At 36.9% G+C, this 24,526-nt stretch overlaps 1 protein-coding gene across 1 annotated transcript in view; it reads right to left on the minus strand.

The window, feature by feature from the left end:
- LOC102227435 (matrix metalloproteinase-17) overlaps window positions 1-24,526 on the minus strand; it is a 79,505-nt gene that overhangs the window by 18,019 nt on the left and 36,960 nt on the right. Inside the window, exon 4 of the mRNA XM_005803975.2 lies at window positions 10,953-11,239. Coding sequence (XP_005804032.1) covers window positions 10,953-11,239 — 287 coding nt within the window. The remainder of the gene's footprint in view (window positions 1-10,952; window positions 11,240-24,526) is intronic.

Genomic DNA, 24,526 nt, shown 5'->3' on the forward strand with positions numbered 1-24,526 from the left:
AGATACCTCTAAACCTTCCATTTCCTAATTGTTATATTATTTAAGTCTTAAAAACGGCTTTGATCTTGGTTGGAAGGACATATGAAAGACTTGTCCACTAAGTAAATGAATGAGTAAGCACCATCATCAATAAAGCAATTAAACAAAAAGCCTTTTTAATGCTATAAATTCATATGAGGTCAGAAATATTTGGAATGCCTTCTAAACATGAGCTCTCAGTGCATCTAGAGTTTTACATGTAGACAAAAAAGTTCAGATTTGTCTCATCTGACCAGGGCAGCTTTGTGAATCTGAAAAGTGCGGTATTCATGTGGGTTTATATCCCTTTACTTTGAAACCCCTAAATAAAACTCAATGGAACTATTTTACTTCAACAGTCACCCAATTAGTAAATATAACTGAACATGAAATGTAACTTAATCTTAGATAATTAGGCTTGATAGGGAACATTTGTGAACAAACATAATAATGAAGACCAAGGAACAAGGCAGACATATTATGGGTAATATTGTGGTGACGAATAAAGTGATATCAAAAATCAATATACCAAACTTTGAACATCTCACCAACGTCTAGTCAATCTGTCATCTGAAAGTGGAAAGCGTGTGGGACAGCCACACACTTCTAAGAATTGACTGTCCTGCTAAGCTGCTGGGCAAGTAAGGAGAGCATTAATTAGAGCGGCAGCCAGAGGTAATTCTGGTGGAGCTGCAGTGATCCACAGCTCTGCTGACAGGACAGCTATTAGTCTTGCAATGTTGAGTGCGGGCAGAAGAAAGCCGACAATGAAAGGAGGCCATTAGAAGTCAATTTAAAGCCATGTGGGGGACACAGCGAATATTTCTAGAAGATGTTCCACTACATAAAGGATCTACATAAAGCACTATGTGTGGGAAAAAAACTAACACTGCTCAGAGGGGTTAGAAACCCAGTCAAAGTCCAGACCTAAATATTACAAATAATATGGTGAGACTGGAAATTTGTTGTCTTAGACAATATACCTATGCTGAAAACAATAATATGGAAAACTATTTGTCCATAATTAAATTATTCCAGGGGAGACTTTTCCAAAAATAACAAATCTAGCTAGGCTGAATACAGAAGGTGTGGTTCTGTAACATAGAATCCCCCAAAGATGTGATACGGTTTGTGGTTGTCGTGTGACAAAACGCAAGAACGTTTTAGTGAAGCACTATACTATTGATGATTTTTTCTTTTAATATATTCCATATATGTACCAAAACTTACAAAGCTTTACAAAGGCAAAATGTTGTAGTGATAAAACCTTGTTTCATATACTCACTACAAAGTCCCAACAAAAACACATAAGAAAATTTTGTTTTTAGGGTTTCAAGCTTCCAACAATTATAGCAGCAATACTGCAGCTTTCCTGAACTCATAAAGTTGATGACAACATTATGAGTTGTCATAATAGAGATTAAAGTTTCTATTTGTTTCAACTTTAGTGCTTCGGGTGAAACGACTGACTTTTTTGACACTGTGATGTAACCGTTGTATCCTTCAGTACTTTCTCAAGCAAGTGGCCTAAGATGTCTTTACATGAAAATGTGAATCCTTGTAGTGATGTTGTCAGCTGCTGCAACATTTTTGCCTGATTTTTCTAAGCAGTAAAATGTTCAGCAATATGTTCAGCAATGTTTTTGCAGGTTAGTTTTTTACTGCCGTGTATGATAGAGTCTCTATTTGAAATATGGCAAATGAATTAGGGGTTTACTTATGAAGAAAGAGTAATGTTTCTTATAAGGCGTATGCCCTTTGCTTTAGAGGAACAATAAAATAGATATAGTACATTCTGCAAATAAAGTTTACTGAAGCAGAACGTTTCTCTCCCCCCCTTGGTTTTTTGTATCTGCAATAACAATGTGGTTTGTTTTTATTGTCTATATGGATGCTGATCCTGCTTCTGTTTTCTAGCACTCAATTGTTCTGCAGAACTCTCTGCTTTCTTGTCTTAACTTGTTTGCGCTGTACTTGAGTTATTTCTTTTTGTTTACGTAAAATAATAAATTGAACATAGAGTGAAAACGAAGGCAAAAACATGACAATGATGAATATAAACTGCAAAACAAACTGCAAGTGGAGCATTGTTTTTTCAATGCACAACCTAAAATTTTGAAGTAAAAAAGGGTAAAACGCAGGCCCGCTGTTCTTGAGATACAATACACCTATCAGTAGCCCAGATACTTTTATTTGTGAAAGTAAAACTTTCTCTTCTGTTCTCAACTAAATAGAAACAGAAAGGAATGGGGAAAACATAGCCCGAATAGTTTCTTAGACACATTTCATGCAACATTTCATGCAACTAAGCCTAACATAAACAACAGAAAGAAAAAAAAATCATTGACAGTGTCTGTTGTATGCACTTAATTTGGCTTTATCACAACTCTACATTCTCTATGCTTAATGGCACATGTCAAAGTCAAGAAAAATAAATGCTGAAACTGAATCAAAAGGTGGATCAGCATTAGTTTAAGAGCATGCAAACCTAAGCCATCAAGTCATGGCAGCCTGTTTCAAAAATGAAACCCCCAAACCCATATGCTCTTCTGTTAATTTGTCCCGGGTTTTATGTGGGGCCTTACAGCTGAAAACATACTTTGAAATATTGAAATATAATCTAATGTAATTATGTCAGAATTAACAGGTGTTTTAACAGTGGTGTGTATGCTGGGAGTCACTGCAGATTTGTAGGAAATATGAGCAGCTGGGGCTGACATATTCCTCCTCCATGACCATCATCCTCACAGTTGTTTGGCAATTCAGCGAGTGCAGCTTCTCTGGAGACATTTGCGGTAATCCTCTGAATAGTACGCACTAAGTTTCCTGCACTTCAGCATTCACTCTACACATTTCAATGCAGTGTGTAGAGTGAATGCTGATTTGGCTGAATACGGAATTAAATGAGTGTGTGGATATATTTTACCACTATTTTCTCCAGTGGAGTGAGTCATAAATGACTAACTTTCTCAATACTTGTCTTTATTTTTTTTAGAAAGAAAAAAAAAGCACATTTGAAACAATGTGACCATTGCAAAAATTCTCCTTAAGATCTAGTTACAACTTACATTTTGAACTGGTGACAACACTAGGAACTCAATTTGGCAAGCTTTGAAAAACAGGACAACCCCGCCTATCCTGTGTAAATATCTCACTAGTGAGCTAAAACTTGTGATTAATGATGGACGAATGAGCACTGAGAAAAATATATGGGAATGGAACATACTGTATAGGGGAAAAAAAACTTTTCAGGAACTGTAATGACTTTCTGACCTTTCAGGAACTTGATCTTTGTTGTAGAACAATTATTTTCCTTGATCTAGGTTGTTACCATGGATTTCTGTGTGTGTATAAACACGGATTAGATGCTTTGAAATTTAAAGTAAATACTGGCAAGGCTGCGCTCTAAACTCAACACACATGAACATATTTGCAAAGGTAATGCACGCAGATGTGCTTTTTGTTGCAGCTAACGTTTTCAGCTCGTGTGCAAATGAAGCTTAGGTTTTGTAAACGATTCCTTAAAACTCATCTGCACATAAACAGCACAAACCTCGCATGTGTTCCTTCCCCGTCTACATAAGCACAGAAAAGCATGAACATGAAAAATCCACCTGCCTAATGATGCTTTTGTTTTACTTGGGTTAATTCTGCAGAGGCAGATTGTTGTCTGAGTGATAATTAATAAAAGCAATCTGCTTCCTGTCAAAGCACAACAACGCTCAGCCGAAACTTTTTTTGATGTTGCTAAGACCCCACCCCCCACAACTTTTAATGGATATGGGAGCTATCAGTCTGCACAGCAGGGGTGAACTGTTCTCCTAAATGTGGTGCTTAATTTCCACAATTCAGCATCGTCGTGCGCATTAGGGAGACAGACTTAGCGGACCTGGATTTAGGCTCCCGCTGAGAACAATGCAGCAGGAAATGGGGGGAAGGGAATTAGCAAAGGCAATTATTCAGCTATGGATTTGTATGATAAGCTTCATTTTGTCCCCCTCAAGATTATTACACAGCTCCACAATTTGCTGAAGCACCAACTCTGACTTTTTACCTTCGGCATGACCTGACCAGGTTGCAACCTTTCAAGGGATTTTCAAACCTCTGAAAAAGTTGCACATGTCAACAGTATGGGTCTGTTCTGGCTGTGGTACTGCGCTTTTGTGTCATTTTATGAGAAGATGGATATGCAGAAGCAGGGATATTGCATCAACTGAGCAATGTCTCAGAGAGACACTGATGATGTTAAAGGAGGATGTGAGATAGCAGCGAGGTGAGACTGGCAGAGTATGACGTGAAGAAATTAGGGGCTGTTTAATTAACTTTTTCCCCTGAGGTTTAGAACATCAGGTTGGCAGCTTCACTGGTAGAATACGAAAAATTCAACACTTAAATAAAGTAGTAAAAGCTAAGATTCCCCAACTATAAATCTCAATGTATTATATGGGGCAAATTTGATAATGGAATTTGATTCTGATACTAGATAAACAGTTATCTCACTAGTTGTTTCAGTTAAGTTGATATTAACAGGTTATGGAGATAAATGAACAAGAACTGAAAGATGTCAAAACCTAAAAGATAGGACAAAATGTCTTCTGGCAATTAAGAACAAATCTTTTTACAGTGGATCTCAAAAGTGTACAATAACCTTAGCCAATTAACTTTTTCCACCTCAACCCTCTTTAGAGTTTCATCCCGTTTGCCTTAAACCACCAGCCATCCAAGTTTGTGTAACACTAATGCATATTTAGTACACTCCAAAGGCAATTTTGGGAGAACTTTGTTGCCATCTAATGGTTGAATTTGTAGCATAAAGTAGCAGAAATGATCAGAAACAAACCAGTTGCATGTCTGGTCTACAAGAAGACTTTGCCTTAATACTTCAGTAAATCTTTTTATAAGTTGAAAGTCGTTTTCCTGTCTACTGAAAGTACTACTGTGCACTTTTTGTGTTTTTGATAGACACTAAAATAAAGATTCAATGCCTATGTAAGACTGTTCATGGTTCAGTCAGCTAGCTGAAGCGCACTTGAAGAGTAGGTTAGGCAACAAAGTGTTTTGTGTCTTGTAGCCATTTGTTTACTGTTTAATTTGTGTTTTTAATGTTGTAAAGTGTCCTTGGGTGTTTTGAAAGGTGTTGTCAAATAAAATGCATCATTAAAGACACAAGCTTGAGGTTTGAAGTTTTAAAAAGAGAAAGCTGCACTTCTGCTGCTTTTTTCATGCTGATATTTGCACCTTGTATCACAAGATGGATAAGTTATAAATACACCCAAATGTAAGGCAAGGCTGTGCTTTGTGACTATGTAATTATGCTGAACTGGCTAGCATTACTAGTAGCTAACATCCTCTTCCTCACTCATGCCGGCGAGGGAACAGGGAGTCTGCTCCATAACTGTATTGGTTGAATTAATCCTCAGCAACTAGCAATGCCCTCACATTTTTTTCAGCACACTTCATTAAAGGGAGCCTGAGACAAAGTCACTTTATGGTAGGGGTGAGTGTTTTTGGGATCCCAGGTGAGGGGATTAAGTTTTCATACATTTTCAATTTCATCCAAACTTGTAAAATTTTTTAACTTTTGTTATTTTTGTATGGTAGTAAAAAGACAGAATTATGTGGGACTTTGCCTTGAAGACTAGATGTGAGTGGAACTTTTCTCCAAAACTACAGTGAGGTTTCTACAACTTATTGAAGGTGCAGACTATCAGTGAGTGTCCTTTATACAAGGTTGAAGGTTTCAAATATGATTCTTCTTGCTTTATTGGTGAAAAAGATTGTCGCAAATGAAAAATATTCTTATAAAGAGCTAAATCACAGTGAATGAGCAGAGTATCCTTGAACATTAAAGTCTAAAAAGGTTGCCGACAGTGCAAAGAATCCATCAGGTTTTGCACTTTTCCTCATGTTGAAGGCCAATTGGTCCTGTGGAATCATCAGTCAGTCTGTCAATTTTTTGATTTAGGTCAAAATTAATATAGTATTAAAATCTGTAGGTTTATAGCTAATGTGCTAACATTCATTACTGTGACTTAACTGAGTGTAAGATAACATTAAGAGGTCGTACAAACAAACTTATAAATTATTTTTTTCCTTTCTCACTCCTTTGTTCCCATGAATCAAACCTTCATCTGCACAGCTGTTGTTGGGCCCTGCCGTCACTTCAGACACACATCAAAGCCAGGCTACACTTCTGCATGGCCTCCTCGTAGTGCTGCTGGTGCTGCAGCCTGGTGGGAGGTCTGATTGGAGCAGATTGAACTGCTGTCCTGCAGCATATGGTTTACAGCCCCGACAGCTCAAAACAAAGAGGGGAGATCAGCGAAAGGGTGCTGGCCTCACCACAGACACCAGCTGGGTTAGAACGCATAAATACACTCTCCACTGCTCAGACTGGGGTTTAAATGCACAATGGGGCACTGAAGCTTTCCCTTATTATGGATAGCTGTGATTAGAATGGAATATGATTACCAGGCTCTGGATTTCTATTTGAAATTTGATGCATTCTATCAGCGCAAAACATCTTTTCTACAAACATTTATATAATCTTATGGGGAGATTTGATCAAATAAACAAACATATGTGGAAGCTGACACATACCTCAGAAGCTAGTCTTCCAAATAACTCTCACAAACATCCACATAAAATTATATGCTGATCCTTAAGCCCCCAGTCCATCTGTTTAGACAGCTGCTCAAATTGAAGGGTGGTTATGTTGGAGGTTAAAATGGATTGTTTCCTCTCCACTGTCACTCAATGCTTGCTCAGGATGAGGCTGTTGATGCAAAGTCAATAACAATGTGTTTAGTTGGGCTTCCTAAGGTGGATGCCTTTCTAACAATTGGCATTCATTTTCAATTGAATAGGGATGCGTGTAATATCATCTGAATATTAATTTTTGATTAGACTGTATCAAAAAGAATCATACTGATTTGATTTCAGGTTGGACTGAACTGGATTCTATACAACTTGATACGGATCTAATAAAATTCCTTGAAAATAAATCCATTTAACCTGAAAATAAGTAGGGTAAATTGGGTTTACGGTATTGTCTCCATAAAAAAAGTATTGACAGTTCTGTCCCCTCCTGAGATGGCATTTGATTCTAGATTTCTTTTATTGTCCAAGATCAAATACACATGCCATTAAGTCATCCATTAGTCAGGAAATGTTTGTGAAGGTTGAGGACTTAGAAACAATTACCCAGATGATGTGACCCTGTTCCATGTAAAAATAAATCTTAAATGTAGAGCAGTTCTGATCTTCTTTACTCATTAAAGTACCATTTTAATGAGTGGTGGTAAGGTAGAACTCTGAGAACAATTCCCCCTGTCTTACCCTGCTTGAATACAGACATCAATAGGAGGTGAAACTATTTCAGATTAAACTTAACCTGCAACATCACCCACTGACTTTCTTTTCCTTCTGGAAACCAAATCTGTTCTAGGCAGTCTTACAATGTTCGCTTTACTTGTTATTTCACGAGATGGGTAAGCTTCTTGGATCATTTATCAATGTCACAACTTATATCCAATTAAATTTGAGTACCTGCAGTCAAAAAAAGAACAAAAAAAGCAAAACAACTTAAATTTAACAAAGCATGGGTGTGTAAAATGAGGTTGGATTTTTGGATCTATATATCCCTTCCTATCTACACACACTATCCTCTATGACTGTGCACTTCTCAATCTTTATCATCATTGTATAACTCACACCAAACGTGGCTTCTGAATCTATCGTTGCATACAGGCAAATCTGAATGTGCTGCTAGCTTACTGCATGCAAAACCAGGCTGCCCTAAATTTGAAATATATAAAAATTTTAAAGAATTATTCCACACAGTTATCCAAACTAACTTGTTGGATATTTATATTTTTGTGATCACGTTTGGACAAATGCAATTGTTTGGTTGTTTATACGTTATATATTTAAACGCATCAAGGATCATCGCAAAAATGTTGAACACAGTATCTCTCCCCTTTGTTCTGATGCTTGGCTGTAAATCCCCCCCTCTTATAGAAGAGAAGACAAAAGGTACAAAGGACGGAAAAAACAGGGGTCAACGTAAGTTCAGTGATCCAGAAGAAAGGAAGAAAAAAAAGCAAGAGAACTAATGATTAAGGCTGTTAATTGTGTGGATGTACAGAGACAGTCCCTTCCTGGTGATGCATTCAGTAGACTACATCACTCCACCCGGTTATTTACTTCAGATGAGTGGACTCATAATGTTGCCCCACCTTTTACCATTTCCCAGCCCCTCTCAGCTCAGGGAAGAAAAAGGTTAGGGGACACAAAATGAGGTTGATGCTTAGTGACAAGAAAATGGTCCCATTGTGCCATCAGCCCTCTTTTTTTGCAGCCGAGCATGCACAGACGATTCTTCAAGCTTAGCAGAAGTGCAAAAAAAGTGCAAACCAACCATGAAGTCCGTAGGATGGGATATATTTTGTATTGCATAGTTAATGAGTGAACAAATGAATAATAAATCAGTTGTTATAAGTGGCTCAGAGACCACGGCTTGCTGTGTTTTCCAGAACTGTCTAAGAATGACGGATATCTTTAATATAGGCTCATCAATTTTTGATTGGCAGATCTGATTGAATTCTATTTTAGAGAAGCAGTCACTACGTTCTCATTTCAAACTCGCACATCTCTTATAGTGTGTAATAAACCTCTTTCCAAACAGTTTGATGAGACAAATTAGGCCAGATCATTCAGGAGGCCAAGGCAATTTATTAGCCAACACAGTACAAAGAAAAAACACTCAAAATGAACATGCATCATTGGCATTATCACAGGCTTTGTGTTTATGACAGCTTTACAAAACCTTTCCATAAAGTGAAATGCTTCTATTAAAATAAATTATAAATGAGTTAAGTCAGAAATGTTTTGAAATAGTGATTCTGGTTTTGTTTAACAAAGCAGTGTCTGAAACTGGAACTGATAAAAACACTTTCAATCTGTAGTTGCAGAAGGAACAATATTACTGTCATTACAAGAAGAATGAATCATCATTCATTTTTTCTTGCCTGTTTCTCTCTCTGAACATCTCTCATAATATGAGGCATGCAAGATGATAAGAATTGTAAAATTACAAATGTTTTTCCATAAATTGAATATCGAAACTATGACCTCACTGACAAACTGAAGAAAAAAACCTGCAAAATTAAGCAGCTTATTCTATTGTATATTGTGATTAACTAAATTTGTATTATACCTATACTTGCTTTCCAAAATAGCGTGTTACACTGGTTGCACAAATGTTTACCTTAGACCATTCCAATGGGTAATAGAAAATTGCTGCCTCTTTGTGGGTTTTATGGTCCACTATAATCTGATCACTTCTTGTTCTTTTGGGTCCATCAAGACGTTTTGCAAAAAAGATTTGCATAAAAAAGCCTAGATTTTTGTGACTGTATTGTTTGTGACTGTAGCAGCAATAAACCTTCCAGTTAAAGAGTGGGACCAAAAACAAATAAAACAAACAAACAAAAAGGCATGTTTGCAACAGAGATCTGCTGTTAGGTAATTTGCAGCTCTGGGATCACAATGACACAAAAGTTGCACTGATATTACATTGGGGAACACTTTAGTGTTTTTTTCTCTCTAAGTAGACAGTTAACAAATCAGTGCATTAATGCCTCTTATGAATCTGTAGTGAAAAAAAGGTATATGAATGAATGATTATGCTCTATTAATACCAGAGGGAAATTCCCATATTTCAGTACAACTCATCCAAAACAACACACAATGAAACTTCAGACATTTAGACAAGTGTATGAGGTTGCAGCCCTTCACCCTGAGGAGAGGCGCCATCCTTCACCTGTGGAACTCTGGGCACATTTATGAATTTACTCATTTTCTCTATTTTATTTCAAAAATAAAAACAAGAAGTAAAAATAGCAAGAGTACACTAGTTCCTTGAAAGAAAATCCAAATGACCAAATTATCCACAGATGCTGACTTCTGATTATTTCAATTAGCTAAGACAATTTGAAAGGATCAACAACTTCCTTGGGAGGAGTTTTAGTCAGTGTTGTTTAAAACACTGTCCTCTTTTTAAGTGCTTTTGCACTTAACATGGGGGAAATGAGCTGCATGCCCTCTATGAATGTGTAAGTGGGTGGTATGTGACAAAGTAAAGAGTGAGTACATGCCAGGATGCAGAATTTTGAACATTTTAAGATCAAAGTTTTCCACGTCGCCTATGAGGTGTTGAGCCCAACCAATGTATATACTAGAAAATCAAATGTTAAAATAAAATGCATTCCACTTTCAACCAAACTTCTCTAATCCCCAACACATGGTAGCATCACAACATGTATTCAATTGCTTCATACAGTAAAAGAGTATATGGTAGCAATTTAGAGCAATTACCATTTAGTGAAGACAATTTGCTGAAGCTCAAACCAAGGATCAGAAAAGGAGAAAAGGGAATATAAGTGACAGCAAGTTTATTGTTTTCTGACAGACAAGTCAGATTTCTCAAAACTGCAGATCTACTGGGATATTCATGCACAATTTCTAATATTTATAGAGGATGCTCAAAAAAGAGGGAAAAAGTGAAGTAAAAAGAAATTTCTGATTGGAGTGCAAAAATGCCATGGTGATGTCAAAGGTCAGACATGTCAGACAAGAATGCACACACTTGTTCAAGATGACAGAAAAGCAGCAGTGACTAAAATAATCACTCTTTCCTTCCAATGTATGTGGAAGGTCATCTCAGAATACACAACGTAAACACTGAAACAGAAGGGCTAGAGAAAAATGCCACTATGGTCAGCTAAGAAAATAAAACCGAGGTCAAAATGGGTACAAGCTCACCGAAATGAAAAATAACACGTTGAAAAAACTTTCTTTTGAGGCTACAAAGCACAGTTGTTTCCTGCATTACGTCCACTTTAATAATTATGTTATATTAAAATGTTTCTCACCTGGTGATCTGAAGGTCCAGGGCTCATCGTCATCAAAGTGTGTATCCCCAGCAGTGAACCTCTCTCCGGGGAAAAATGCATGTGCCACTGTTCCTCCAGGCCCATCGAAGGGGTATCCATCATTGTGGTCTGCTTTAGTGAAGTCGATCTGAATATCTGCGTTGCTGCCGGCCACCTCATGGAAATTTAGAGGTGCAATGTCACTCCAGACCTTCAAAGCGTAGTACATGAGTGCCCTAACTGTGTCCCTGCCAAGTAGGGCTGAATCCTTTGGGTAGGTCCTCACTCTGAAAGAAAGACAAAGGAAACATCTTAAATGTAAGAGAATAGGTGAGCAGAGGAGGGAACTAAGATGGAAAGAGTAAAATAAGATGGCTCACAAGAAACAGACGATTAGACATGACATATTAACGTAAAGGAGAGAAGAAATGAAGTAAAGCAGCATTTGGGACACTTGTAAGGTTAACATCAATACTTAAAAGAGAGTATTGTGATGTAAATGACAGAATTATTCACATGAAGCAGAGAAATCAAGTTCTTCATATTGTGGCATGAACAAAGATCACTTCAAAATGAAAAGCAGTCCATTAAGATGTGTAAACTGTCTTAAAATGAAGCTAGCATTAAAAAAACCAACAAAATAAAAACATTTATTCTGGAACACAAAGATGCTAATTTCAATTAATTACTTTACAAAATGGGAAGGACAAGAGAACATCCTAAAGCTTATCTTCATACGTTAGGAAATAACCTACTTGTCATTATCTGCAGTCAAAGCAAACATTAAAAAGTTAAAAACATGAATCTTTTTCAAATTCATTTAAAGATGGATTGATGTATTAGTCAGTTCAACTTTACGTTACTGTAATAAAAAATGTATTTATCTTTTTACACATCCCTATCAGGGTTTCTGACAGGGAAGGTTTCTATTAATGCTTCAGAGCTCAACCATATCTGCATGCTCACTGTAACATAAAACTCAAAATGTAAGGTTTTGATAAAAAGTGAAACAATGTTGCTAATCAGGTAAAGTAGATTTAAACATGTAAAGAAATTGATATATTGAGTCATTCTTACTTTTATTGTCTGCAGCTACTGCCATTCCATTGAAGTTAAGCAGTCGACTGATGACTGTAGGATGTGTTACATTCGCACCATCTGATCTCAAAGTGGTGCCATTATGCACACCCATCAAGTGTGTTTAACTGAACTGTCAGAATGTTATACAACGTTAACCATGGGAGATGTCAAATACAAACTAATTAGTTATGCTTTGTCTTGAAAAATAAAAACAAGAGCAACTGTCTTTTAAATCTTTTAATTTGGATTGTTTGCAGTTAGTTTCATTGTTATGCCTTTATCCTAAATGTACAGGTTTAAGGTAGATGGAAAGTGTTGTCAATTCCCCATCTGCCTACGTGCTTATGGATTAAGAAAAGTGATAGAAAGTGCCGCCAAAGAAGCAGAAAAATAGGATGAGATGCAAGAAAGGGTGGCAGCTAAAGAGATGGATAAAAATGTATCTGAATTTAAATCAGCAAAGGTCAACTACACAATGTTTGACACTGGTGGAGAGCTGCACAAAAAGTCCTGTTTGCATATTTCTAGCAATACCGTTGGTTTCAGTATTTCATGCTCAGGTGCTCCTGCTGCTTACACATAATATGCTGAGCATACAATGTGCCTTTGAAGAGATTATAGAGTCAGCTTTTGGGAACAACTCATAAGTTCTTTTCCCATCTTTCCAATTTCCTTATTAAGTTTTCATTCTTCCTCACATCACCTCCAAAGCTCTGCAGCCTTTTTCTTTCTGACAGCTACAACTGAAAACCACTCAGACATCATGCAAAGTTTTCCATTTTTCAATTCTTTGATGGTCTCTTTCATCCAAAGTATTTCCTTTCCACTCATTGGTCTTTACATCCTTCTACGCCTTTGCTTCTGTCTGATGGACTTGCTTTCCGTGTCCCTGCAAGAGTGTTTTGGTCTAAAACTACGGAGCCGTGCCGTTGTTACAGGCTGCCGTAGGACATTTAATCAGTGACAAATAATATCAGCGGAGTGATCTCTGCCTCAACTAGCTTTCAATCTGCTCGGAAATCACTGAAGTGAGAAAAAGTTGTGACTTTTCAATGCAAAAACATGCACAAACCAGACAGAGTCAGGAAATGCTAAAAAAATTAAATAACTGGAACTATAGTGTCCATTCTTCTTGCTTTTTCACATTTTGTCAACTAGGACCACATTTCTTTCTGTGTTTTGATAGGATTCCATGTGATAAATCAACACAAAACAGCCCATTCATCCCATATGAGGCAATACATTGTAGAAACCCCTTTTGCTGCAATTCTTTGGAATAATGTCTCTACTAACGTTGAAGGTCTGGAGACGGATATTTTTGCAGATTTTTTTATTTTTTTTGCAAAGTAGCCCAAGCTCAGTCAAAATCGATGAAGAGTGTCTCTTTCTGACTGTTTTAAAGTCTTGCAAAAAATTATCAACTATTCTTTCATCTGAACAGTTTCACTATAAATCTGGCTGTATGTTTAGAATCACTGTGCTGCTGGAAGGTTAACCACCCCACTAATAATACGTCTTAAGGAGCCAATAACATGGTATTACCAAGGAGCCAATAACATGGTATTACCAATGACTGCACTACATTTCTGATTAATTCTCTCCTTGTCTACCGGTTTAGGTGGATGCCCATGTTCTGGTTGGCTTAAGGTTTGCAGTACTCATTACATTTTAAATGCCCCACATTGTGAGATCTTCAGGTCTTGGGTCATGATTTATAACTTTGCTATACTTTAACCTCCTCAGCTTAACACCCAACTATGCTGAGATTAAATTACATATACATAGACTCTCTTCATAACAAGATTTTATTTAGGGATATCACATGTTTAACCCAATATATAACACACTTTTCAAGTTTGTAAAGAAATTGTGAAAAAAAATTATTCTGTGAATGTAAAACAAGGGTAGATAAGTTCATGAACATACAAGGCACTTAATGTAGTGGAAACAACATTAAAACTCATTGCATTGTTGGTTTACTCAACAACAATGTACAGTATAAATTTCAATTTAGATACATGGTAAGTTATTGGTGGGCTAAATTAGTATTATAGTAAGTTCAACATTTTTATCCACTGCTGTATCTTTCATCCAATCATACAATAAAAACATAAATGTAGATTCACAGACTAATTTTTAAATGCAGACATAAGAATTAGAATTGTAGTATTGTAAGGTCAGAGGTCCTACCTTAAGCAGTTACATTATGCAAACTCTAACAGGAGTTAAGTCTGAAGGGAAAACATGCCCAAACACAATATGCAAAGCGAAAGTGGGCGAGTGTCCACATTCTGAGTCTCAGCTTTGCTTGTACCTGCACTAAAGCTTCAGCAACCATCTGTCAGAACACCTGCATTACTCACTTCTACTGCAATTTACATAAAGGAAAAGACAAGAACACTGAAATGGAAAAAGGAAAATCTGGATGACAGCTAATGTGTATTATAATGATAAGATGAAGGTAAGTATATATTCATCTGAGCTTAAGTTCTATTCCTAAATCCTGCGTTAATTCGGTCTGTTTAGTTGGTATTTTAATTTTTCCTTTTCAAAAAAACAGATTTCCTTTCCTCAGAATGTGTGTTAGCTTCATTTCAGAGAACTAGATTATCCAATTGGAACCAAAAACTAGATAAAAATAATTCTACATTATCAGGTTGTTAAATACAAACAACCTAGCCACAAATAAAGCTAAATAAATCTGTCTTGTTCATTGATATAACCTGTAATGATGAAACCTTTCAGAGCTGTAACAGTGCAGAATGTCCTAGCTTTCTACATGAACAAGTCTAGGATACTATAACAATAAGGCAGGTTGTACTACACCATTGTAGCACATACAAAACAAAACTATTATAATTCCTAAAAATGCACCAATGCCTATATTGCCAACAAATAAAGGTATTTTCATAAGATTGCCTGGATAAAATGATAGATAACAGAAAACCTGCTACATATTTATATTCCTACCGGTAGAAAAGGAAAACTGAAGTCAGACCTTTTACAGCTGGGAAAATGTGATGTTTTCCATGTGCTCAGCGTTGTGGAAGGATTTAAAATGGTTTTAAAACTAGCCCACAAATTAAATAGACAAATCAAATGGAAGTCAAAGTCTCGCATAAAAAAGTGAACTGTAGTCTCATGAATTAAAATGGCTGCAACCTAGTAATAATTCCAGCCTTGAATGAGCTGTAGTTTACACTTCACAGAGCTTAGTGCAGCTCGGTAAAGTGTAAGCTGCTTGGTGCAGCTCTGTGAAGTGTAAACTACATTACCTTGAATTTAATGTCTTAGTGTTGCCTCATATTAAAATATTGCAATGCAACAACAGACTGGGGGATTTTAATGAAAAGCAGCAACTGAAATTTGCAACAACAACACGATCATGTTCGGTATGTCTTATGTCAAGAAAATCCGAGCTCATCCCACTTCCCCATGCTGGAGATTTTAGTTTAACAGTAATAATAAATAAAGTTATCTTTAAAATGAATCACTCAAGTGACATCAAGGCCCAACAGTAGACTTAAGTGTCAATAAAATAAATCTGGTTGTGTGTGTTGTTTTTGTCTCATGCAAACTTTGCTTTAATTCTACTTTTTTCTATCTAATCATAAGAAATCATAGTCAGTCAGAAAGAGTCATTAAACAGGAAAAGCAGGTTTCCTGGAAAAAGAGGAAGTAAGTTCCAGCCTGCAGATTTATAAAAAATAGCTGAGACTATTCCTTATTTTAAATCATGAAAGTTTAAAGAATGAAATCTAAACATTTTGGTAATTTGATAAGATTCAAAGTAAAATACTTATATTAATATTGGTTTACTTGTAATAATACTTACACTTATATTTGTGGGAACACTTACAAGAAAAACAAGTAACTGTAACTTTGGCATCAAATAATTAGAATCATGTATTATTCTTGGTTTCTTTTCAGAAAAACATCTGTAATAACTCACATTAGGATTATAATAAGTATAATTAATAAGTTATGGTTATAAAATCATAAATGAATGATAAATCAGAGAAGCTGAAGAAAATAAATGTGATATAAGTTATGGTTATAAAATTATAAATGAATGCTAAATCAGAGAAGCTAAAGAAAATAAATGTGATATAAATGTGATTTTGACATTGAACTTGAAATGGTGTAAAAGGTGTAACTGCAATTAAACATCACTGATATGTTGGAGGTAGAGAGTAGGTGAAAGGTGAAAGGCAAGGAACTAACAGGAGAGCAGAGATGATCAACGCCTTATTTAGAGAGTAGGTGAAAGGTTGTGCAGGCAATGGACAGGAGGTTGAGCAACTCTGAGACATTAGCACAGACATCAGGACATAATGTCTGTAAGACAGTGATGGATATGAAATCATCTGAGCAGTCAGCCAATGAAACAAGCCCAGCAACAGTGCTAGCCAAAGAAACCCTATAAAAGGTGAGTGCAAAAGAGGAACCGTTCGTTGGATCCTCCGGGCAGCTTCGAGCCAAGAGATGGACAAAGAACTCTGCAGCTGAAGAAGAGCCGGGGCCACGGAGCCGAAGACTGTCCTTCTCATGGAGACCAACCCGTCAGCCCTGCAACCTGTGGCTTCAAATCGCACTTCTCTCATCGGCTGGGTTCAGACCCCAAAGACAAAGATGAAGACAAAGGCAAAGACAAAGAAGAAGAACTGGTGCCTTCCTTCCTGCCAGCACCAAGTCCTGTGTGACCTCACCATCCATGCGGAGAAGAAGCTCATCAGACCTACAGAGATTCCTGCCTTCGCCGATCAACATCTTCCTCCTGCTGCAACACCTTCTTCATCATCAGACCTGCGGAGATCCTGGCCTTCATCGATCGGCGTCTTCCTCCTGCTGCAACACCTTCTTCATCATCAGACCTGCGGAGATCCTGGCCTTCATCGATCGGCGTCTTCCTCCTGCTGCAGCACCTTCTTCGTCGTCGTGCCAGGTCTGGGGTTCGAGGCGCCAGGCTCCGTCCGTCTCTCTCAAAGGTTCCTTTTTTAGTTCTCAGTGTCAGCAGTAGGGAAAGATAGACTAGATGATTGATTTTACTTATTTGATTATTTCTGCTACTGAATTAAGCTGTACTGACCCTTGCAAAACTGCCTTACTAATAAAATATTTAGCATAAAGAAAATCTAAAAGATGTTGTGGACATTCAGTTAATGAGTCACCTTAAAGTTCTTTGATGGTTGTAAAATAGCTGTGATGTTTGATTCTGGAGAGGAAAAAGTTTAAAATGTTTTTAGGTTGCTGGTAGCCCAAATTTAAAACGTCATCCTTGGGACTCGCCCGAGTCACTAAAACCTACCTGGTTCAATAACAAATGCAAGTTGTAAAATAGAGAACGAGCGACCGTTAACAGGTGTGCTCTGTGAAACTAGTTGGCTGTAGGCTGCTCAGTCTGGCTAATTCACAGGGGGAAGAAGGGTGGGACACCTGGATGTTGGCCGTCAGAAACCAGGCGAATCGTTTCTCGAAACCAGCTTAAACAGAGTTTACTTCAGTTCTGGACAGGGTAAATCCCAGCAGATTTAGGAAACTCAATTAACCCGTTAGATGGAGAGCTGGTAGCACATCTCCCCTCTCAGAAGAGGAAGCAGAGAGTGAGAGAGTAGAGACAGAAAGGAGGGGGGGGGTGTTGCGCAACAACACTTAGCAATGGTTCAGTACATTAATAATAATAATCTTTTTAGATTCTTTGCTACTTTATTCCAACTTTGAAGTTTACATGCTGTAAAATTACTATGTCATTTTAGACACACTGTAAGCTTTTAGTTAATTCGCAACTCTTATGTAAAGGGGAGACACACCTGTGGATGTATTTTCAGGCAACGTCTCAAACTCCATGTTTTAGATTGTCTCATTATGAAAAAAATAACAAAAATCAGCCAATATGTGAAACATGAGAATGTACAATCATGACGGAGACAGGTTCTGTGTCTTAGAGATTAATGTGCTTTGGTTGCAAAATGTGCAGTTTAACTCCAGAACAAAAAAATCACACTGCGATAGAATTTTTGAATACTGATAAATTGAAATTAATATGTGTAAAACATATCGCAGTAGTATTCTTTAATAATGTCATCTCGTTGAGCTTCAGAACAACCTCCTTTGTGACATCAATCTCAGGTGTCATAAATCATTCAGGACTGAAAGCCAACAATTATTTTGCAAGGACAGGGAAATTATCCCCTCCTAACCGTGTAAGTCTGACAGAAGCAAAATGTCATTCTGTTCTTGCAGCCATGGTGTGGGATTTCTTTTTTTCTGATGTCGGTCAAATTTAATAACCAAATGCTGTAGGAAAAGAAAAAATATGACAATTCCCACAAGTTCTGCACTTGAATTCTTGTGAAGTATAAAATGTCCTGGCCAGAGAAAACATTGTTATTGTTTATGCGGCATTGAGTAAAGGAACATATTTCTGTGTTCTTGAGCACTATATGCCATACGGCTGAGAATATTGCTTTCTTTGTGTTCTTCATAGCACACACAACAAACGCCTCATTATTTTTGATGCTTTTGAACAAGCTGATCTAGCTGTGAAAGTGTCAAATGCAAACTATGAATATGGTTGTAAACATTGAGGTCACAAATAGGCTCAGGAAGAAATTCTGACACTACAAACAATCTCTACAAGGAGTATTATGTCAATTCTCTTTCTTCTTTTTTTATCTATTCAAATCCTATTTCCTGTCAAAAAATAATAAGAAAATTGTTCTTTGTGTTAAAATCTTCATCATAAAAAACTTTTCAACAAGGTCTGGTGATTCATGTGTTTGAATGACGTTTCCTGCCATTGTTTTTGTGTCTAAAAAGTGGGTGAATACAGAAAAGTTTCCACTGTACTTTACTGAAGTAAACCTCAAATGGTGTGAAGGGACATAGTATCATTTCATACTGCACAATAAAGCAACTCTGTCACCTTCATTTGTGGTAAAAATGCTCTCTCTATATAAAAGAAAATAAGAAATTTGAGCTCAAAATAAGATGCCTTGAAATTTGTGTCTGTCTCTTTAAGAAGATCATACTCTTTATGACACTACCTTCAACCTGTTTTAAAGGTAATTGCTGTGTAACACATTACATCTAAATCCTAAATCATCTGAGTGAGGCTCAATACAAAGTATGTTTAGCAAAGCAAAACTGGTTAAACTCAGTTATGGGACTTTAAATATATATGAACCTTATATCAAATACATGCAATACATGACCAGTTGTAAGAAAAAAAGAAAAATAATGAAAGCGGTAAGGATGCCAGGAGAAAATAAAACCAGAAGAGTAAGCAAAACAGAGAGCAATAAGCAGAAATGCAGCAACTTTCCTATTGCAGTCATATTTCTGACAAGTCCCTATGGCTCCATGTACCACAGCTCTAACTTTAGTGAGAATAATGCTGTGTGTTCTCCAAGAGAAAGACGTCGTCCTTGTTTCAGCATTTCTCCCGGCTACTCCAATCAGACGGATCAGTGATCACACAGGCACATTTCTATCTCTGACAGACGGGCTGATGCTTTCATTTCTCACCAAACTTAAAATGTTCCTCGCAACCTTTGCTAAAGATGTATCTGGTGCAGAAAAGCAGTGCAATGTGTACCAGTGAAACAAAAATGGGGAAAAGTCAAATGATGAATATTTAAAGACTTAACGATCTCAGCTAAGCATTTAAGGTTCATTTAAAGGGAAATACTAATCTTAGGGATCGTGATTACATAATGCTTTTAATTCCAAAAAGTGCATTTCCAAAACAGAAGAGTACAACTGAAAAGTCTGCTTATATCAGAAAATGACACATTACTATTCAGCACAGAATGCAACAAGCTCTTCCAGATGGTGAGGGCAGCCTGTACATACCCCAGAAATGAAGCGTGTTGGGTTTTCAGTGAAGCGGAGAAAACAGATTCAAATCTGAACGACCTCGATGACTGTATTATTTCTAAACTGAAAAGTAGTAGATTTCATTTTCTAAACAAACACAGACCATTTACAAATCCCATAGATTAAAAAAAAAAAGAATGGCTCGAAGGTTAAATGTGAAAATGCATTAATTTTACTTGGTCTGAGTCAGTTACTGACAATTGAAAATAATGTGTTCCTGTTGGATTCATTCACAGTTTTGTTCAGGAGCAGAATGTTTTCCGGGAGTTTGTATACTTCAACAAATAATGTGATGAAAGTGAAGCATGGAGGGGGGAGCATGGTGATATGGCACATACAGGAAATGTGCAAAGCCGAAAAACCCCTTTATCACATCAATTTGACTTCACCAGCAATGAAAGGAGAGGAAGTGAGGCAATAGATGGATGAGAAGGTTGAAGTATTTCGATTTGGAAACTTTTTGGAACTCCAATCAATTGGAAATAAGTCCTTTTTAAAAAAAATAGAGGTAAATGATTACTAAGAAGTGGTGAAAGGATGGATCAGGGAGGAGGAGGAAGAGGATAAAAACAGGGGCAGGTCATATAAAGAAAGATGAAATGGGGTCATGAGAGGGAAAGTAGGGAAGTAAAGTGATGAAAAAGGATTGTAAAATGGGGTGAGTAGCATGAAGTGAATAAAATGTTCTTTTTATGAAAGAAAAAATGGACAAGGTAAATGAGAGGAATAAAAACGCCATAAAGAGTGATGAAACTGTAAAGGGGAGGAGAAAGTAGAGAGGGATGAAACATATGAAGGAGAAGAGGAATGAAACCATGTTGTAAAAATGAATAGAATAAAAGGGGTTAGTAAAATGGGATGAAGCGAATGTGAATTAAGAAAAATTGTCATAAGAACTCTTGAGCAGAATAAATTAGATTAAAAAGGTTAGTAAAATAACAGATCAGAATAAAAACAGGCAGGTAGGTTGGATTAAAAAGGGTTATAAAGAGAGATGAGGGCCATCAAAAGCAACACAGAATGTATGTGGTAAAAGAGACTGATATGAGTAGAAATGTTTGTGTAAAAGTTGGAATGAACAGGGAAGAAAGGATAAAAACAAGGATGAGTAAAATAAAAACAAGTCACAAAGAAGGAGGAGTTATAGATGAAAGGGGTTTGCAGAGAGGCAAGGGAAGTGTGGAGAGGATCAAAAAGAGTTCACAAAGAGGGTTGACTGGGATGAAAAAGTAACTTATAAAGCGATGGGGTTAAATAGAGTGTGAAAAGGTTAGTAAGTGAGGCCTGGTTAGGAAGAATGGGGTAAAAAGTGTGTGTAAAAATGTGATGTATGGATGAAAGGAACAAACAGGAACAGAAGACTGATCCAGTTATAAAGAATGAGGAATGGGAGGAAAAGTGGTTGTAAAAAAGGGGTAATAAGATAAATGCCTTTCAAGTGAATGAAGAGGAATGAGTGGGATAAAAAAAGTTTATGAAAAGTGGATGTAGTGAATGATTGGGATAAAAAGGGATGATAACAAGAAATAAAGGGAATAAAAAGGGAGTTTAAAAAGGATACAAGTAAGATAAGGTGAAAAGGGATTAGGGTGAAAAGCAGGATGAAAAGGATCGGATGGATGTATTGGATGAAAAAGGCTTAGAAAATGCTTAAGGTGGATGGAGGGATAGACAACATAAGGTGAGGGTGAGTGGATGAGGGAAGGGGACATGAAGTTTTCTCCCAAAATAGCGCAGGATCAACCTGAAGGAGCATATTGTGAGATATTTAGTCCTCCAATTGCAGCGGGAAGCTCAAGAGTTTTCAATATAGGTTTCTGATGAACCCTTCTAAATTCCTGAAATAAATGTCAGGGTAAAAGGGATTAAAGCAACTTTGAAATTAGCTGGATGTGCAGAAGCCTGATTAGGGATGACTTCATTTTCCTGACCTACTTAATTCCAAGATGTGAGTCTCACCTTGGTTTGACAAATGAGTCAGAGGAAACGAGGGATTGGTGGGAGGTAAATGTTTGCATGCATTCTCAAACAGATACAGATATAGACACACACAAATTTTCGTGTCACATTTCACCTCAATGACATTAATTTACATGCAACTTGCTTCTTCTGAACATCTCCACTGTCAGTTATGATTCAGATAAAATGTGGCAGAAGGGGAAAAAAGAGCAAGAGCAGAAGAAAAAAAAAAAAAAAACCTTGTAAGACATTTTTTGCTGTCCCCTGCCTTCATCTTCTCTGCAGGTTCCTGCCTCCTGTGGCTTCACTACTCCACAGACATCAGAAGTGATGATAAAAAGTAGATACATGTACAGAGGCTGAGGGACCCAATGATCTCATTTCATCCTTTCCTACCCTTTTGCAGACATAACCTGACAAACGGAGTGGTCAAATGATAGCAGTCATGCATACTCATATCCATTTATGCATGTATGTAAGACAAAGAGATGAGAAACAAGCACTGGAAACTGCTGCTGGTACTCTTGCATACACATTCACAAGCCGCGTCAATCAGGCTGACGATAAAAGGCGTTTTATTAAAAGTCTATGCTAAAAAAAATAAAAAATACTGCTTGCCTTTTTTGTCTCCCTGTTGTCTGTCTATCTCCTATTCTTCACTCAACAGCTCTGTGATGGTGATTTAAAATATAAAAATAATATATATTTTTGACAAGTTTCTAATGAGATGACAGCATGATTATACCTAAGGTTCTACCAAGTAATTTCACAGGTTAGTGGCCTAAAGTGACGGCAAGGAAATGATAAATGAGCATTTAGTAGAGAGAAAAGGGGCTTTGCTTCGGCCAAAAATTGAAAAACTTCTGAAAAAGATAGACATCGATCAATGGTAAAGATAAGAAGAGTTGCAATGTGCAGAAACAGTTCAAAGCTTAAAGTTTTGGTGCTATTGCTAAAAAACAAAAATATAAATTTTCTTTTCCATTATTCCGTTAAGTAAATCTAGTATTGATGATATTTATAACTGTGTTAGGATTTCTCATCCCTTCATTAATATTGAAAATAGCTTTTCAAAATTTGAACAGGTTTGCCAGTACTAACTTGTCAATCTGACTGGCAGAATTTTGAAGCCTGTGCCTCAGAGCTCAGATTATTCTGCAGCAAAAATTCACTTTCAATACATTTTCTCAATACATTTTCTCTAGATTTTCTCTACGAAATCTGCTAATGAGATTTCGTCTTAAGCCAATTCTTTTAGTTTATTCAGCACAGGCTGGTAACCATGTTTTAATTTGGAGGGCAATGTAGGAAAAACAAGTCCTTGCTTTATGTTATGTTGTTTTAAACTAATTTGAATAATGAACTGAACTTGATTCACTGTTTGAAATGTAGGTTTGGGTTATTATATTTTGTGTGTGTAATGCCTTGAGATTATGTTTTGTGATGGTTATGATCAAATTGTTTAATTCAGAAATAGTTTTCAAGAGCTTATTGGACCAAATATTCCATTTTTCCATCATGCTGCTCTTTCTAAAGTAACACAAAGAAAACAAATTAATAAATCAGTTGCTTAACAGACATGCTCCTCAAAGGTTCCTAATTGTAAGGATAATATTAATACGAACCTAGTAAGTCTTTATTGCTAAAATATTTTTGTATGTTTGGCATTGAGTTTGAAGTGAAGGGGAAAAAAACACAGACTAACATTCAGAAAATGAAAATATCATAATTATACTCTGTTCTTTGCAAAGAGCTATTTGGATTCCAACCTGCAGATTTCTAGTCATTAAGTGTTTTGAGCCTCCTGTTCATTTTAGGATTTAGTTGATGAAAAGGAAGGTAAGTCAATGGAGAGATGAGTCTTGATGAGTGTGTAGTCCAAGTTACAAGTAAAACTTAACTATTTTATTACATTTGGGAAATAAATTAAATTAGAGAGCTTCCTCCGCATGTTTCACCCCCGCCCCCTCCTCCCACCACCACCTTCTCTCATCCTCCACCCCTTCATTGTGCCTCTTCGCTCAGCTGGCTACACCTATCTGTGCGAGTTATCAGTCAAGCTGCTAATGACTGTCAGGCTGTCTGCTGTGATAATGGCCCAACAATATGAGGTAATGGGCTAACAGTGAGCCATTACACCACTCAGCTTTTAATGTCAGCGACACACTCGACCAAACAGACTGTGGAGAACTGGAAAAAAGGGAAAAGGCAGAGCGGAGTTAAATTGGGATTAAGGGCTCAGCCTTGTCACAAAAGCTCTCAGAAACCATCAGAAAAAAATTAAATCATTTACTTATATCTATTAAGAAAAAGACATTGTTTGAGTTTACATCCTCTAAATGAATAGTTACTCCGCTGAGCCACTTATCCTTTCTTCTTTTCTGTGAAATAACAACCACTGAGCATAAACTTTGCACATTTTCAGAACATAATGATGTGAATGACATGTGAGAACAAGCAGAGAAGAGCATGAAGTGTCAATCAGCCTCTTGTCAACTGTGCTGTGGCGAGCTGAATCAGGAAGGAGTGGGTGATCCTGCACGTCCTACTGTAAGTAAATGGGCTGTTTTAATTAAATGCATGCAGACAATGCTTCAAACTTCCGTTTGATTAGGTAATTCCATTATGAGCAACATTTTACATTATGTGCTGAAAAT

The sequence above is a fragment of the Xiphophorus maculatus genome, chromosome 8 (genome assembly GCF_002775205.1).
Source record: "Xiphophorus maculatus strain JP 163 A chromosome 8, X_maculatus-5.0-male, whole genome shotgun sequence".
Classification (NCBI taxonomy): Eukaryota; Metazoa; Chordata; class Actinopteri; order Cyprinodontiformes; family Poeciliidae; genus Xiphophorus; species Xiphophorus maculatus.